The sequence below is a fragment of the Anomaloglossus baeobatrachus genome, chromosome 2, assembly GCF_048569485.1.
Source record: "Anomaloglossus baeobatrachus isolate aAnoBae1 chromosome 2, aAnoBae1.hap1, whole genome shotgun sequence".
Lineage (NCBI taxonomy): Eukaryota > Metazoa > Chordata > Amphibia > Anura > Aromobatidae > Anomaloglossus > Anomaloglossus baeobatrachus.
In genome coordinates, this window is record NC_134354.1 from 128,524,973 (window position 1) to 128,542,360 (window position 17,388).

At 51.2% G+C, this 17,388-nt stretch overlaps 2 protein-coding genes across 2 annotated transcripts in view; one reads left to right on the forward strand and one right to left on the reverse strand.

Annotated features, from left to right (window-relative positions):
• SMYD4 (SET and MYND domain containing 4) overlaps positions 1 to 15,034 on the reverse strand; it is a 31,043-nt gene extending 16,009 nt beyond the window's left edge. The window contains exon 1 of the mRNA XM_075333439.1: positions 15,001 to 15,034. The gene's annotated coding sequence lies outside the window, so the exon portion shown is untranslated. The remainder of the gene's footprint in view (positions 1 to 15,000) is intronic.
• Positions 15,035 to 15,220: 186 nt separating this feature from the next.
• Positions 15,221 to 17,388, forward strand: part of RPA1 (replication protein A1) — a 134,458-nt gene continuing 132,290 nt past the window's right edge. The window contains exons 1-2 of the mRNA XM_075335336.1: positions 15,221 to 15,376; positions 15,493 to 15,540. Coding sequence (XP_075191451.1) covers positions 15,341 to 15,376; positions 15,493 to 15,540 — 84 coding nt within the window. The 5' untranslated portion in view covers positions 15,221 to 15,340. The remainder of the gene's footprint in view (positions 15,377 to 15,492; positions 15,541 to 17,388) is intronic.

Sequence of the window (17,388 nt, forward strand, 5' to 3'; positions counted from 1 at the left end):
GTGATTCTGGTATGTAAAAACAGTAACATTCGTACCAGAATCACTGACGTGTGAAGGGGGCCTAAAGTGGACCCTGCTTGGAACTACAGCTTGTTGGTTTTGTGTTTATTTTGGTGCACCTTATTTTGTAATGCACCGTCCCCAGTTTCTTAAAGAGGCGTGGAACCCCCGATGGCCGATTAGGGAGCTATTGGTCCGAGTGGTCATCTGAGTTATCTCGCTAGGGGTTGTGTCAGTCTGCGCAGGGGTCTTTATGGACTGCGCAGCTGGACCTCTAGTCTGTACAAGAACCGGGTGGTTCAGGTGTAGCAGCCTTAGGCCATGTGCGCACGTGGTTTAATTGCGTTTTAAACTGCACGGTCATTGACAAAATGCATGCGTTTTGCTTCCCCAGCAGTCTATGTTAAATCAGAAATTTCCATGCGCACGTTGCTTTGTTTTAGCCAGCGTTTTGTTTGACAAATATTTCTCAAAATCGTTGCGTAAAAAAAAAGCAGCAAGTCACTTCTTCATTGCGTTTTGTTTGCATTCTCCGCCCATTGAAATGAATGAGGTGTGTCAAAACATCAACCAAAATATTTAGCTGTGTGTTTGCACTACATTTTGGTTGCATTTTCCTACGTTGAGTGACAGCTGTCAGACTACAACCAATCACAGTCACCGGTGGGCGGGTCTATATCGTGCAGTACAATAAGTAAATAAAAAAAAAAAAAAAAAAAACGGCATGCAGCCCCCCCCCCTCCCCCCAATATTGATACCCAGCTGAGGGCTGGTATTTTCAGACTGGGGAGACCCACGTTATTGGAAGCCCCTCAGTCTAAAATATCGGCCAGCAGCCGCATCCATTCAATGCGACAGTCCCTGGACTTTACCCGGCTCATCCTGAATGCCCTGGTGAGGTGGCAATCGGTGTAATAAGGAGTTAATGGCAGCCCATAGCTGCCACTACAGGCCGCTTTACACGCTACGATTTATCTGACGATATGTCGTCGGGGTCACGGTTTTCGTGATGCTCTTCAGTCATCGTTAGCGACATCGTTGCATGTGACACCTACGTGCGACTCCGAACGATCGCAAATAGGGTGAAAATCGTTCATCGTTGACACGTCGTTCAGTTTCATAATATTGTTCGTTGTTTGGAACGCAGCAGACATATTGCTACATTTGACACCCTGCCAACGACGAATAACATCCACACGAACGCCTTGGTCAAACAATACATCGCTGAACGATGTAGCGTCGTTTGTGAGATGTGTACGTGTGACCGTTACAATATGACCTAACAGCGATCTCGGCAAATCGTAGCAATGATCTGGGCGTGTCACATTGTTAACGAGATCGCTAGCGGTCGCTGCGTGTAAAGCCCCCTTAAGCTTAGTGATGGCAGGTGTCAATGAGACAGCCCCTAAAGCCCCCTTAAGCTTAGTGATGGCAGGTGTCAATGAGACAGCCCCCCATCACTAAACTGTAAGTAAATAAACACAAACTCCCAAAAAATCCTTTATTTGAAATAAAAGGCAAAAAACACCCTCTTTCACCACTTTATTAACCCCCAAACACAACCCTCCCGGTCCAACGTAATCCACATGAGGTCCCACGACGCTTCCAGCACTGCTACATCTGACACTGACAGCAAGTGCCATAGAGCCCGACCGCTCGCTGTGAGCTCCATGCAGCAACTGAAGTGAGTCGCGCTATCAACGTTGACGTCACTTAGTTTATCTGTGGCCACAGCTGGAGCCCTCCACCTGTGACAGCAAATCACCCGAGTGACTGAAGTGAGCAGCGAAATCAGCGGTGCCGTCACCGCTGGAGTCCTTCACCTGTGACCGCAAATCAGGCCACGACATAGAAACAGAGCCGTGCGAGGACAATGAACTCGGATGAACCTCTGACCTCACAGCTACGGACCTCGTATTACTGCCTGTGTTGCACTGACGTCAGAGGTTCACCTGAGTTCATTCTCATTTGCGGCTTTGTCTGCCTCGGTCAGCGGGCAGTCATGCTCTATGGTGCTGCTGTGACAGAACAGGGATATAGCAGAGCTGAATTGCCGTGGGATTTCACTGTCAAAAATGCATCCAAAACGCATTTTTTTTGTCAAACGCAGTGTTTACAGGTGTCAAAGTCTGCTAGGGGGTACATTTTTTTGTCAAATCAAGAACGCGGCGTGCGGACATACCCTTAAGTAAAACCTTATTCTACATTATTTATCAGGCGTGCACTATTGTACGCGTACTAGCTGTCACCTTTCAGCCATGATATTTTAATTCCCCAGTCCTTCGACATTAATGATCAGGTCTTGCTGGAGGAGGACAGGAGTACTGATGGAGCACAATTCGCCTGACAGATAATGTTTAGTCTGATTTCACCCTTAAGCTAATCAGCACCCGAACCTGAAAAAGACAGAATGCGTTCTGCCGTTCAATCCTAATCACTCAGCATTTGCGGGCTCCTCACAGACTGATGGAACAAAATGTTCTCAAGACTAGCAAGATGTGAACATCACTTCCTTCAACTCGAGGATCTATAAAAATGTAGAACATCAGTGATCTCACGCGTTGTGGTCCTCGTATGAGAAAAGTGCAGCCACGTATGGTCAGGTCAGTAAGCCCCTACATGCATGGCTCATGGATAACAATGCTTTAAAAGAGCTGTAAATATTTTTCAAATTCGGATACTCAAAGTAATTTTTGAGTCTTATTTTTGTAATCTATAGGGCTTCACCTTAAGGGCACTGTCAAATTTTCTCTTTATTTTTACTGATACCTTGTGAAATTGTGGAAAAATTAAGGAAATAAGTGTCCATTTTCTCTTAACTTTAGAGCCAATCCGGCTCTAAAACCTATGCAACGGATGCAGCAACAAAACTGCATCCTTTGCATAGGTTTTTGACATGTGGCTAGTCCGTTTTTTGCCGCTTGCGGCAGGCTACTGAGCATGCGCAGTGGAAAAAACCGCATGCGACGGCCGGATGCGGTGTTTGCCGCAGGACGCCGCATGCGGCATCCATAGGCATACATTGCAAATCGCGCCGCATCGGCGATGCGTTTTTTTTTGCCGGACAAAAAAACGTGCCAGGCAACGTTCCATCCGGCCGCCGCATCGGCTAAATCTGCCGCATGCGGCAAAAAACGGACGGTCGCAAGCCCATGCGGCACAATACGGCACTAATGTAAGTCTATGCAAAAAAAACGCAACCGGCGGAAAAAAAAACCCGTTGCGGTTTTTCTGCAAAGCGCCGGATTGTGCGGCACAGGAAAAACCGGATGTCTGAAAGCAGCCTTAGTAAAATACATTTAAACATTTTTTTTCCCATTTCTATAACACATATTTTTATATATTGGACAGTTTTTTAATGGGGGCCTAGACTAGTAACAGCAAATATTTTTTCTAGACATTTTTTTGGACTTTTTTTTTCAGTTATTTTGTCACCCCCCCAACAATCCCAAATATAAAGCCTGTGGGGCACATTCAGTAGAGTTATGCGCCCACGTTGCTTTTTTATGTGTACATAGAAAAAAATCATGATTTGGCAGGAAGATCACAGCAGAAAAAACGCACAGTTTGTATTACATTTGCGCGTTTTTCATATGCGTTTTTTTCCTGCTTCTGTTTTTTAGTCATGGCGATCGTGAGGGTTCAGGTGCTGTATCCCCACCGGGTCTCCTGATGATGTTATAGCTGGGATCCCGGCTCTCACTGCCCACTGCGATCCCCGCACCGCTCCCGGCAGTTTAACTCCCCTCAATGCTGCGATCAATGCGATTGCAGCATTCAGAAATCAGGGTGAAGGATCGCTTACCGCTCCCTGGAAATCGGTTCCTTGGAATACGATCACAGAGACCTGATCGCTGTCATAGTAACCCTGGGTCGTCACTATGACGACCCCGGGTTACTGAGCTAAGGAGAGCCTCACACACCATGCTGTATGCACGGTGTGTAAAGTTAAGTGCTGCGATATAATCCCCTGTAGTGATAAAGCATTGCAGGGGATTATAGGACCACAGAAACAATTGACACGCAGCTTCTTTTTTCAGCAATAGCAGGTCAGGATTCTCATAGACTTTGCTGGGATGCGTTTTACTTGCTTTTATTAATTAAAAGAAGCAAGGAAAAATGCATGGAAAAACGCAAAAAAGTGCCATGAGGGCACAGCACATAGCCATACTAATATTTAGACGGGCACACATAGAATGGACAATCTTAAAATGCTGCAACTTTATAAGTTTTTCCTGCGGTGTAAGTTTACAAAACCCACTAGTTGAGAAAAAAAAAAAAAGTTCACAAAATCCTTGATAAATATGGTGCATTAGAAGACAGGCGCATAGGGCTGGATAAATATCCTTATCCAACATTATCTGATGGGGGAGTGCGGGAAGGCCCCATACACATCAGCAGGTTTTCTTGAATTCAATATGTATGGGATCTAAGGTGTACTTTGCACGTTGCGACATCGCAAAACGAAAGTGACGCACATCCGGCGCCAGTAACGACGTTACAACATGGAAAGCCTAGAAGCACCAATAAATGATCGCAAAAGCGTCGTAAATCGGTCATCTATGTAGTGTCGGTTATTTTCATAATTTCGCTGCAGCGACAGGTACGATGTTGTTCCTCGCTCCTGCGGCAGCACACATCGCTGTGTATGAAGCCGCAGGAGCGAGGAACATCTTACCTGCGTCCTGCGGCTATGCGGAAGGAAGGAGGTGGGTGGGATGGTTAAGTCCCGCTCATCTCCGCCCCTCCGCTTCTATTGGCCGCCTATCGTGTGACGTCGCTGTGACGCCGCACGACCCGTCCCCTTAGGAAGGAGGCAGGTCGCCGGCCAGAGCGACGTCGCAGGGCAGGTGAGTGCGTGTGAAGCTGCCGTAGCGATAATGTTCGCTACGGCAGCTATCACAAGATATCGCAGCTGCGACGGGGGCGGGGACTATCTCACTCGGCATCGCAGCATCGGCAAGCGATGTCGCAGCGTGCAAAGTACCCCTTAAAGAGTTATTCTGTGTCTGCTGATTGTTTTTGAAAATATTTTCAAAAACAATCAGCTTTGTTCGTAATTTACAAACTGTATATCATAGTGCTTTTTCATTTTACGTTCCTTATTACATGAGTTACTATTATGGCCTAGCAGTGATGGCTGAACATGTGCAGCGGTTACAAGCTCTTTCCATAGAGCTGGTATGCGCTGCTCTGAAGCTGGACACATCCCTGCAGTGCATTCTTAGCTCACAATCCAGGTCTGTCTCATTAGCAAAGGAGCATATAATTTGGGCCAGCACTAAAAATAAGGTCGCTAGCCCCGGCGGTCAATCAAGAAAGCATAATCTGTGGTCCTACTGAAGTTGTGACAAAGGAATATGTTCACAAGCGGAGGATACAATGCAGATTTCCTGAGCAAAAAAATAAATATCTGCAGCAGAAATTGAAGGTGTTGTCGGCACATAGACTATTAAAGACATATCCAATATCAGAATGGTGGGGGTCTGATATCTGCCCCAAAGATTAGAGAATATCCGCTCAGGTGGCAGCCACAAGTGAACAGTGAATGGAGCCGTAATGTGTATTGGCCGCTGCCAGATACTGAATATCCACGACTATTTAAAGGGAACCAATCATCAGGATTTTCGTGTATAAGCTGCAGCCAGTGCAGTACTGGCACTATCAGGCACATTGTGTACATACCATCAGTGGGCAGCTCGGGTGTTTAGGCTGTGAAATACAACTTTATAAAGTTTGAAATTTCGTGCACTTTTTGATTGACGTGTGCACCTCTGCAGATAATGTCCGGGCGGGTTATGCAGGAGTTCCCCGCCCCCCCACCAGCCTGTTCCTCCCTCTCTCCGGGCTGGTTATGCACATGTTCCCCGCCCCCCCCGCGCCGCCTGTTCCTCCCTCCCTCCCTCTGGCTGTATGTAAATATCTAATCTTCAGAAACATGGCGCCGGAGTGGGCCTCTGCGCATAGCGCTTATCTCCGGCGCCATGTTTCTGAAGCCCCCGCATTACACAACTTGGTGTCTGAGAGGGCGGCGCCACAGCGATGTCACACCGGCTGGTGTGTTGGCCCGGTGTCCTGGGGCGGCACGATACAGGAGCAGCAGGTAATCGCGTCCTCCGATCAGCTGTTCTGCAGTCCTGTTGTGATCGCGCTCGCTCCTGCGGTCACAACGGGATCTGAAAGAGCGAGGGCGCATGCGCCGCCCTCTAACACCAAGCTGTGTGATGTGGGCTTCAGAAACATGGCGCCGGAGATAAGCGCTGTGCGCAGAGGCCCACTCCGGCGCCATGTTTCTGAAGATTAGATATTTACATACAGCCAGAGGGAGGAACAGGCAGCGCAGGGGGGCGGGGAACACGTGCATAACCCGCCCGGACATCAGGAGAGAGGGAGGAACAGGCTGGTGGGGGGCGGGGAACTCCTGCATAACCCGCCCGGACATTAACAGAGAGGTGCACACGTCAATCAAAAAGTGCACGAAATTTCAAACTTTATAAAGATGAATTTCACTGCCTAAACACCCGAGCTGCACCCCAATGGTATGTACACACTGTGCATGATAGTGCCAGTACTGCACTGGCTGCAGCTTATACACGAAAATCCTGATGATTGGTTCCCTTTAAAGGGAATCTGTCAGCAGGTTTCTTCTACGAGGTGGAGACAAAGACGTTAGTTGAGAGCGGCGGGTGTGAGACGTCTCATGGGGCAGGGACAAAGACCCCGATTCCAGGGATGAATTACTTACAACTGCTGCACTCAGTATGCTAAGAGTCATAGGTTTCTCTGCTGCAGATCTAGCAGAGCTCAGCTGTTGACCCAAATAACCGGCCCACACCATAGCTTTCTATGTACACTGTATAGTGAAAAAAAGCTGCTAATTAGTGCTGGAGGTGTGGTTAGACTACTTTGCACCTGCCAAGTTGTCCTGTGATGATAATCTCCTGCTGATAAAACACTAATTATATTGAAACAGAAGAACACAACCCAGTAAGTGACACATCACTCTAATAAGAGTCTCTGTCCCTACATCATGCTGATCTCGGATCACACAGAAAAACCCTGCTAATAGGGTCCTTTTAAAGGGACTCTGTCCAAACCATGTAAAGACGCTTGAGCATCCTGGCGGGGCTAATCATTTAAACACCTTCCCACCTGCTTGTTTTCCACCTATCTCCACCCTTCTCTGGCTATATGAAGCCAGAGCCGTCAATCAAAGAAGAGGGGAGGGTGGAGATTGAAAGAAAACAAGCAGGTGGGAAGGCGCACTTAAATGATTATCCCAACCATGATGCATGAGGGCCTTTATTTGTTGTGAACAGTCAGTGCTGACAGAGTCCTTTAAGGGGAACCCCTCATTAGACCCTGTCTGCCTGAACTACAGGGAGCAGGAATCAGAGCCTGGCTGCGTGAATGCAGTCAGTTATATTTTACTCTTTAAGGGTAGGTGCACACAATCAAGACAAGCTGCGACCTGAATGCAGCATGCCCTCTCCTGCAGGGCCACGAGTGTTCTCCACAGGAGACCGCAGCTGTCTGAGCCTATGATTAGAACAGCACTAGGTGGCGGCACTAGGGAGGCACAGACAGGAATGGGGGAGCACAGACATCACCAGGAGGACATGGACAGCACTGGGGGAAGGGGGGGGGCACGGATAACAGTGCTGAGTACGGAGCACTGAGGGGGTACACAGCACTAGGGGGCACAGAGCACTGGGGAGCACAAACAGCATAAGGGGGGGCACGGACAGGACTAGAGGACACGGACAGCACTGACCCATCAAGACGGCCCATCAGACCGGAGTGTATGTGAGTGAAATAAAAGGTAATTTGTGCCTTATGCAGAGCGGATTGGGGACATACAGCCAATGTCGAAAATGTTGACATGCATGAAATTGTTCCAGAAAATAAAGTACGGTATTTCTCAAGAAAATGTTTGCAATTACATGTATTGTTATTCGCATATATTTCCTTTGTGTGTATTTGAACAACAACAACAACAAAAAACCTAAAAAAAAACAACAAACAAAGAAAAAGGCATATTGGACATAATTTCACACAAAGCTCCAAGTGTGGGCCGGACAAAATTATTGTCACCATCAACTTAAAGGGAACCTGTCATCAGAAATTTCGTCCAAAACCTAAAAGATTCCCCCTCTGCAGCTCCTGGGCTGCATTCTAGAAAGGTCCCTGTTATTATTGTGCCCCCTGTGAGACCAAAATAAAGACTTTATAAAGTGGTACCTTTTTGTATTCAGATACTGTAAATGTGACACGGGGGCGGGCTCATACAAAGATTGAGTCAACTGCTTTCAATTTTAGCTGATTTCAGGTGTGATTTCCATATTGCCCACACCTCTTACTTGCCACAGGTGAGTCTGAATGAGCATCACATGCTTGAAATAAAGTTGTTTACCCAAAATTTTAGAAAGATGCCAACAATTTTGTATGGTCCATTTTTGTTGTTTTCTTGTGAAATTATGTGCCTTTTTCAGTTTTTTTTTGTGTTGTTCCAATATACACAAAGGAAAGAAATGTGTGTATAACAAAACATATGCAATTGCAATAATTTTCTGAGAGAAATACTTAACTTTCTGGAACAACTTCAAGGGTGCCAACACTTTGGCCATGACTGTATATACAGCATTCCACAATTCAGTAACAGATGCCTTACAGGTGCTGTCTCTACTTTATATAGGGAAATCCTGGGGACAGGTTTCCTTTAACAAGATCTATAGGTGAGACAGAAGCAGTGCCAGCTGACATCTTCCCACACCACTAATAAGGCTCATTCACAAGTCCGTTCCGTTTGTCCTGGTCATTTCCTGGTTTTTTTTTTGTGGACCCACGGACAGGACTATCTTTTCAATGTGTTCTGTGTAGGATCAGATGGCACATAGAGGCACTTCCGTGTGCATCCATTCCTACAAAAAAACACATCGGATGCCGTATGTCCGTTCCGTTATTATGAAACATGTCCTATTCTGTTCCATGATAACGGACCGTGACTCAATACAAGTCAATGGGCCCGCAAAATCCCTGGAAGCCGCACGGAAGCACTTCCATGTGACTTCCATCAGGTGCCCGTGCAGTCTGTGTCCCGCTCCAGCCCCGCGGCTGCCCGCACTGCAGTGTGTCAGCATATGCCCTCATGCAATGTCAGCATTTGCCTGCACTGCAGTGTGCCAGCATACTGTATGCCCGCACTGCAATGCAAGTAGCCGCGGGGATGATGAGCGTTGCCATCAGGTTAGTAAAGTTCATTACCTGCAGTGATGAACTCCTGACGTCAGCACTCGTCACTGACCGCCGCGTTCTCACATCACATCTCGCGGGCGGCCTGAGACTGTGACTAGCGGTGATGTCACAGGCCAGTCGCGAGAGGTGATCTGAGAACGTGGCCGGCATAGAACTCAGTGACAAGCGCTGATGTCAGGAGTGCAGCAGCTTCCATCACCGCAGGTAATATACCTAGCTAACCTCCTGAAGTCAGTGCGGGTAATCCCCTGCAGTGACCTGGGCTGACCTATTGATGGTAGCTCAGGTCACTGTACTACTCTCCCAGCCAATGGGGAACGTTCTGTCCTTCATTGACTGGGACAGTGACTATGGTATGGATCGTCGTGGGACCCCCTTATTGGATTACATCAGACCCAGATTTGTTTTTACTTTTCAATAAATTGGTGAAAGAGGGAATGTGTTGGAGTTTTTTTTTTTTTTTCAAATAAAAATTTGTTTCTCGTTTATTTTTATTAATTACTAACTGGGTTATGATGTCGGGTATCTGATAGACGCCGTAACATCAGTAACCCCAGGGCTTGATGCCAGGTGACATTACACATCTGGTATCAACCCCCTATATTATCCTGTTTGCCACCGCACCAAGGCATCGGGATGAGCTGGGGAAAAGCATCAGGATTGGCACATCCAATGGATGCGCCACTTCTGGGGCAGCTGCGGCCTGCTATTCTTAGGCTGGGGAGAGTCCAAGAACCGCGGACCTTCCTAGTCTGAGAATACCAGACCACAGCTGTCCCTTTACTTTGGCTGGTGATCCAATTTGGGGGACCCCGCGTTTTTTGTTTTAAATTATTTAATTTAAAATAACAGCGTGGGGTGCCCTCTGTTATGGATTACCAGCCAAGGTGAAGCTGCCAGCTGTGGTCTACAGGCTGTAGCCGTCTGCTTTACCCTAGCTGGCTACAAACAATAGGGGGACCCCACGTCGTTTTTTTTAATTATTCATTTATTATTTTGGCTGAATACAAGGCTAAGCACACTTTAGTGCCACATGAAAGGCACTAAAGGATGCAAGATTACAAAACGCAGGAGAGTGGGACATTATATATGTCTTTCTTATCTATTATCTAGCTATCCCTCTATTCATTCATCGCTTTATTTATCCCTCTATTTATCTGTCTATCTATATCTAGCTATCCATCTATTTATCTAACTAGCTGCTTCCGTATTTTGCTTCCGCTGTATTTTTGGATGGGGGAGGGGGGAGAGGCGCACCTCCATTTATTTGTATCCGCATCAATTAAGACGCAAATGCAGACAAACTGCGGCGGCTGGGCACAGAGAGCTGATTGACCCCGGAACTGCCGGCGTCTGCACTTCCGGGGTCACAGGCGCACCAATCAGTTCCTTCCTCTGTGCTGCGTCCAATGCTGTGTGGATTTCACATGCAGAGCTCACAGCAGGAAGCCGCAGAGGACGCCGCGATGGAAGCCGGTGTCAGAAGAGGATACTCACGTGAGCCAGGAAGATGACAGCGGGCCCTGGAGCAGGTAAGTGCTCGCAGAGCTGAAGATTCATAAGGAGCGTGGGGGTGTCTCTAATGCAGACTGGAGATCTGCGCATGTGGTGGGGGGAGAGAGGCTGATATTGGGGGAGACTTGGGGGAAGAGAAGCTGATACTGGGGGAGGCTGGGAGGAGAGAGTCTGATGCTGGGGGAGGCTAGGAGGGGGGAGGCTGATGCTGGGGGAGGCTGGGAGGGGGAGGCTGATGCTGGGGGAGGCTGATGAGGAGGGAGGCTGAGGCTGATGCTGGGGGAGGCTGGGAGGGGGAGGCTGATGCTGGGGGAGGCTGATGCTGGGAGGAGGGAGGCTGATGCTGGGGGAGGCTGGGAGGAGGGAGGCTGATGCTGGGGGAGGCTGGGAGGGGGGAGGCTGATGCTGGGAGGAGGGAGGCTGATGCTGAGGGAGGCTGGGAAGAGGGAGGCTGATGCTGGGGGAGGCTGGGAGGAGGGAGGCTGATGCTGGGGGAGGCTGGGAGAAGGGAGGCTGATGCTGAGGGAGGCTGATGCTGGGGGAGGCTGATGCTGGGGGAGGCTGGGAGGAGAGAGACTGATGCTGGGGGAGGCTGATGCTGATGGAGGCTGATGCTGGGGGAGGCTGGGAGGAGAGAGGCTGATGCTGGGGGAGGCTGGGAGGAGAGAGGCTGATGCTGGGGGAGGCTGGGAGGAGAGAGGCTGATGCTGGGGGGAGGCTGGGAGGAGAGAGGCTGATGCTGGAGGAGGCTGGGAGGAGAGAGGCTGGGAGGAGAGAGGCTGATGCTGGGGGAGGCTGGGAGGAGGGAGGCTGATGCTAAGGGAGGCTGATGCTGGGGGAGGCTGGGAGGAGAGGCTGATGCTGGGGGAGGCTGGGAGAGAGGCTGATGTTGGGGGAGGCTGGGAGGAAAGAGGCTGATGCTGGGGGAGGCTGGGAGGAGGGAGGCTGATGCTAAGGGAGGCTGATGCTGGGGGAGGCTGGGAGGAGAGAGGCTGATGCTGGGGGAGGCTGGGAGGAGGGAGGCTGATGCTAAGGGAGGCTGATGCTGGGGGAGGCTGGGAGGAGAGAGGCTGAAGCTGGGGGAGGCTGATGCTGGGAGAGGCTGGGAGGAGAGAGGCTGATACTGGGGGAGGCTGAGAGGAGAGAGGCTGATGCTGGGGGAGGCTGGGAGGAAAGAGGCTGATGCTGGGGGAGGCTGGGAGGAGAGAGGCTGATGCTGGGGGAGGCTGGGAGGAGAGAGGCTGATGTTGGGGGAGGCTGGGAGGAGGGAGGCTGATGCTGAGAGAGGCTGATGCTGGGGGAGGCTGGCAGAAGAGAGGCTGATGCTGGGGGCAGAGAGGCTGATTGCTGGGAGAGGCTGGGAGGAGAGAGGCTGATGCTGGGGGAGGCTGGGAGGAAAGAGGCTGATGCTGAGGGTGGCTGATGCTGGGAGAGGCTGATGCTACGGGAGGCTCGGAGGAGAGAGGCTGATGCTGAGGGAGGCTGATGCTGGGGGAGGCTGGGAGGAGAGAGGCTGATGCTGGGGGAGGCTAGGAGGGGGGAGGCTGATGCTGGGGGAGGCTGGGAGGAGAGAGGCTGATGCTGGGGGAGGCTGGGAGGAGGGAGGCTGATGCTGAGGTAGGCTGATTCTGGGGGAGGCTGGGAGGAGAGCGGCTGATGCTGGGGGAGGCTGTTGCTGGGGGAGGGGGAAGCTGATGCTGAGGGAGGCTGGGAGGAGAGAGGCTGATGCTGGGGGAGGCTAGGGGAAGAGAGGCTGATGCTGGGGGAGGCTGATGCTGGGGGAGGCTGGGAGGACAGAGGCTGATGCTGGGGGAGGCTGATGCTGGGAGAGGCTGGGAAGGGGGAGGCTGGGAGGAGAGAGGCTGATGCTGGGGGAGGCTGGGAGGAGAGAGGCTGATGCTGGGGGAGGCTGGGAGAAGAGAGGCTGATGCTGGGGGAAGCTGGGGGAGAGAGGCTGATGCTGGGGAAAGCTGGGGGAGAGAGGCTGAAACTGGGGGAGGCTGAGGGGAGAGAGGCTGATGCTGGGGGACGCTGGGGGGAGAGAGGCTGATGCTGGGGGACGCTGGGGGAAGAGAGGCTGATGCTGGGGGAGAGGCTGCTGCTGGGGGAATGGGAGAGAGGGGCCAATGCTAGAGACAAAGGACAAGGGTTGAGGGATAGTGCAATGACAAAATCGATGGGGGGAGTGTAAGGACTCAGAATGAGAGGGGGCAGCATTGGGAGCTCATTATGGAGAAGGGGCAGCATGTGTGGGCTCAGTATGGAGTGGAGCAATGTAGGGGAGTCAATATCAAGAGTGGGGTAGTGTGTGTGTGGGGGGGGGTGTCTCAGCATAAGCGTTAGTGTGGTGGTCTTAGCATGATTAATGGGGCAGCATAGAGGTGTCATTATGGAAAAGAGGAAGGCAGCATTAGGAGCTCATGGAGAGGGGCAGCATGCATGGGACATTGTGAGGAGGGAGCAGCATGCATGGGACATTGTGAGGAGGGAGCAGCATGCATGGGACACTGTGAGGAGGGGGCAGCATGCATGGGACATTGTGAGGAGGGGGGCAGCATGCATGGGACATTGTGAGGAGGGGGCAGCATGCATGGGACATTGTGAGGAGGGAGCAGCATGCATGGGACATTGTGAGGAGGGAGCAGCATGCATGGGACACTGTGAGGAGGGGGCAGCATGCATGGGACATTGTGAGGAGGGGGGCAGCATGCATGGGACATTGTGAGGAGGGGGCAGCATGCATGGGACAGTGAGGAGGGGGCAGCATGCATAGGACATTGGGAGGAGGGGCAGCATGCATGGGACATTGTGAGGAGGGAGCAGCATGCATGGGACACTGTGAGGAGGGGGAAGCATGCATGGGATATTGTGAGGAGGGGGCAGCATGCATAGGACATTGGGAGGAGGGGCAGCATGCATGGGACATTGTGAGGAGGGGGCAGCATGCATGGGACATTGTGAGGAGGGGGCAGCATGCATGGGACATTGTGAGGAGGGGGCAGCATGCATGGGACATTGTGAGGAGGGGGCAGCATGCATGGGACATTGTGAGGAGGGGGCAGCATGCATGGGACATTGTGAGGAGGGGGCAGCATGCATGGGACATTGTGAGAAGGGGGCAACATGATGTGAGGTCAATGTGCAGATCATATATCATAATTGAGGAAGGTGTGGTGGGTATAATTTATAAGGGAGGGCAGTGTGTAGTTTATTAGGGGCAGTGTGACAGTCACAGTATATAAGTGGGGACGGTGTGGTGGGAATATTTTATACTCATGCTATGTTTTGATGTGCCCGTGGTGATCCCCATTGGGGGGGGTTAGTGCCCTTCGTTTCTCATTGATACTTTTTCAAGTGTTTTACAGCGTAGATCTGCCTTAAACAGATGTCGTGTGCGAACACTCAGTGTTACGTTGTCACTAAGGAGCGCGACCATTTAAAGTGCCTAGGGCAGCACGAAGGCAAAATACAGCCCTGCTGACAGGGTCTCATTCCTGATGCCCATAGTTCAGGCAACCAGGATCTAGTGACAGGTGTCCTTTAAGAGAATAGAAGCTGATCTGCCATATCCAATATCGGAGCTAATATCAGGGTGGGCGGGCGTCAGTCGCCAGGGAAGGCCAGACATCCACCGCCTAGGGTGGGCCAGGAGTCAGTCATCAGTCGCCAGAGGCATGGTGTTTGGTAGGCGGCAGCCGCCAGGGTGGGGGCGTTTGATAGGCGGCGGCAGCCGCCAGGGCGGGGGCGTTTGATAGGCGGCGGCAGCCGCCAGGGCGGGGGCGTTTGATAGGCGGCGGCAGCCGCCAGGGCGGGGGCGTTTGATAGGCGGCGGCAGCCGCCAGGGCGGGGGCGTTTGATAGGCGGCGGCAGCCGCCAGGGTGGGGGCGTTTGATAGGCGGCGGCAGCCGCCAGGGTGGGGGCGTTTGATAGGCGGCAGGCCCCTGCAGAGCTTAGATAGATCATCAATATCATATGCCCTGACAAGCCATATAATCCATAGGTCGGATGCACACAGGACACATGCACTGTGGAATTTCCACAGCTGCAAAATCCGCACCAAGCATAGCCCATTCCACGTATTTTCACAGCAAAAGCTGTCCCTATCACTACATATACTCAGTGACCAAAGGCTGTCCCTCTCCTGTGTACTGTGATGATGAGGGGTCACAGCCGCCTGACCCCCCCGAACTGCTACCATCAAGCCCGGACATGTCTCCCTGCAGCTCCTACCACAGCGCAGCCGCTACGACCTCGCTCCTTTGTAGCTCTTGTCACGTGATAGATTTCGCGCGCAGTTACTTTTCAGAGCGAGATGTGAATTTACTGACCGGTGAGTCCCGTGCCGCCATGATTACTGCTGGCAGGTCAGTACTGGACGCGTATTATACTGTGCTTGCTCTTACACAGGGCACTGTAGTAAACTATGATTCTGCCCAAAACAAAGATGGCCGAATCAGTTCCGACACTACGTCACTGTCACTCTGAACGTGAGTGGTCGTAGGATTTGGCGCCGGGAAAGTGAGAATCGCGCGTAGTGAGCTGCAGAGAGACCGGACAGCGTGGGGTCAGGATGGCGCTACCACAGCTCAGCGAGGGCGCCATAGCGGTGAGTCCGGTGCCTGGTCCGGGCATTGTGCCGGTGCCCCAGCCATCCCCGCAGGCTGTGTACATGGCGGGTGTGTGGTGTCTACGCGGGCTCTTACCTTGTCTCTTGTATTACAGGCCATCTTACAGGGCGACACCTCGTCCAAGCCTGTGCTGCAGGTCATAGTGAGTATCTAAGCCCCAGCTGTTGTTTTCTGTTATCAGGTTTTCCTCATCTGTCAGACGTCACAGAGTTTATCAGGAGGTGTAATGTTATTCCTCTCCGCAGTATTATTCTGTATTTCATGTCCCGTATTCAGTCCAGACCCCTCTATTAGCGCCATATACGCTGTGGTGGTCTGCAGGCCGCAGTCAGGTGGTGTGAATACAGTCCAGTCCCGGCTCCTGTATATCAGGCCCATGTGTGATGTCCGCTCTGATCCTGTATCCACGCCATTGTTTGTGATGACCTTACACTGGACAGCTGACCATTGGGGGAGATGTCGGTCGTTCCTGTCCGATTTCGTCTGATTTTTTTTTTTAAAGAGAAACCGCAGCCAGAGGTGTCCGGTGACTGCTCCCATAGAGAACACAGGAGCGGCCCTGTGTGCCAGACACACGGTTACGGTGAAATGATCGTCCGTGCTGATGTGTGCAGCCCGATCTGTGAGCAGCAGTATCCGGCTCTGGACCGTAATATTATCAATTGGGTCTGGCAGACTCTGCCTAGCTGCAGACTTCAGAGAAAAACATACAATTCACCAGGGACCAACATCACACTGGAGACTGGTCAGACAGGCGGTCCCTGGTGACGTCTCCCCACCCGCTGCCCGGGACTGACGGGTCTCTCCTTATATGCCAATGTAGGAGGTTGATAAAGTATGTTTTTCCTCTTAAAGGGAACCTGACAGCATGATTTACCCCTATTAACTATTTACAGTGCTGCTTTTGTCATTACTGCTCATTGCAAGCAACCCCAAAGTTAATGGAATGTTGCTTGTATAAAGATCAGATAGATAAAGATATAAGATATAAAGATATAAGATCAGCATTTTAATCTTATTCCTGCATATGATAGACAAGTCATAGTGGTATGTACTTCTGCGGAGCAGTCCAGCCAGCCGAAATCACACACATGGAGGCCTCAGGTACATGGAGGCCTGTACTGCACCACTGTTTCCTCACAACATCCTATATCACACAATTCTTTGGCGGCTGCTGTGACCTCGGATGCACACAGTGAGCTGCCTGTGGGCCGTTTCCCCGGTGCCTGTGGGCCGTTTCCCCGGTGCCTGTGGGCCGTTTCCCCGGTGCCTGTGGGCCGTTTCCCCGGTGCCTGTGGGCCGTTTCCCCGGTGCCTGTGGGCCGTTTCCCCGGTGCCTGTGGGCCGTTTCCCCGGTGCCTGTGGGCCGTTTCCCCGGTGCCTGTGGGCCGTTTCCCCGGTGTCACACTGCACTAAGCCCACCTTATACATCAGACTGCGATCGGACCACAGTGCTCGGACTGGCTGCGGCTCTCTTGACCAGAGTGACACCTTCATATATTTCTATGGAGCTGTCATTCTCAGGTCAGGAGACGCACGGCTAGTCCCAGCATTGGAGTCTGATTTCAGTCGTATACAGTTGATATAATGCCCCTTTGGTGTAACAGAACTGTATTTGACAAATTACAATACTAATATAGCAGAGTTTATGCAGAGATGGTTTCTCTACTGCTTCATTGATGGACACACAACCATGATTGTACGCTGCTGCCACTAAGAGGCTGCCACCATGAGGCTGCCACTCTTCCTCCTCAGGTTACACCTACCAACTGGACCAAAGCTAATCAGTTTTAGCTTAGTGTCAGTAGGTGGCGCACTCGGGGCTGCACTCAGCCCTTTTTCTACCTTTTAGATTTTGTTGGTTTTTATTAACAATTTATCTTTCTTTTTTTCAGATTCAGCTTGTGAAGGGAATTAAGGGGGCTTTACACGCTGCGACATCGCTAATGCGGAGTCATTGGGGTCATGGAATTTGTGACGCACATCCGGCC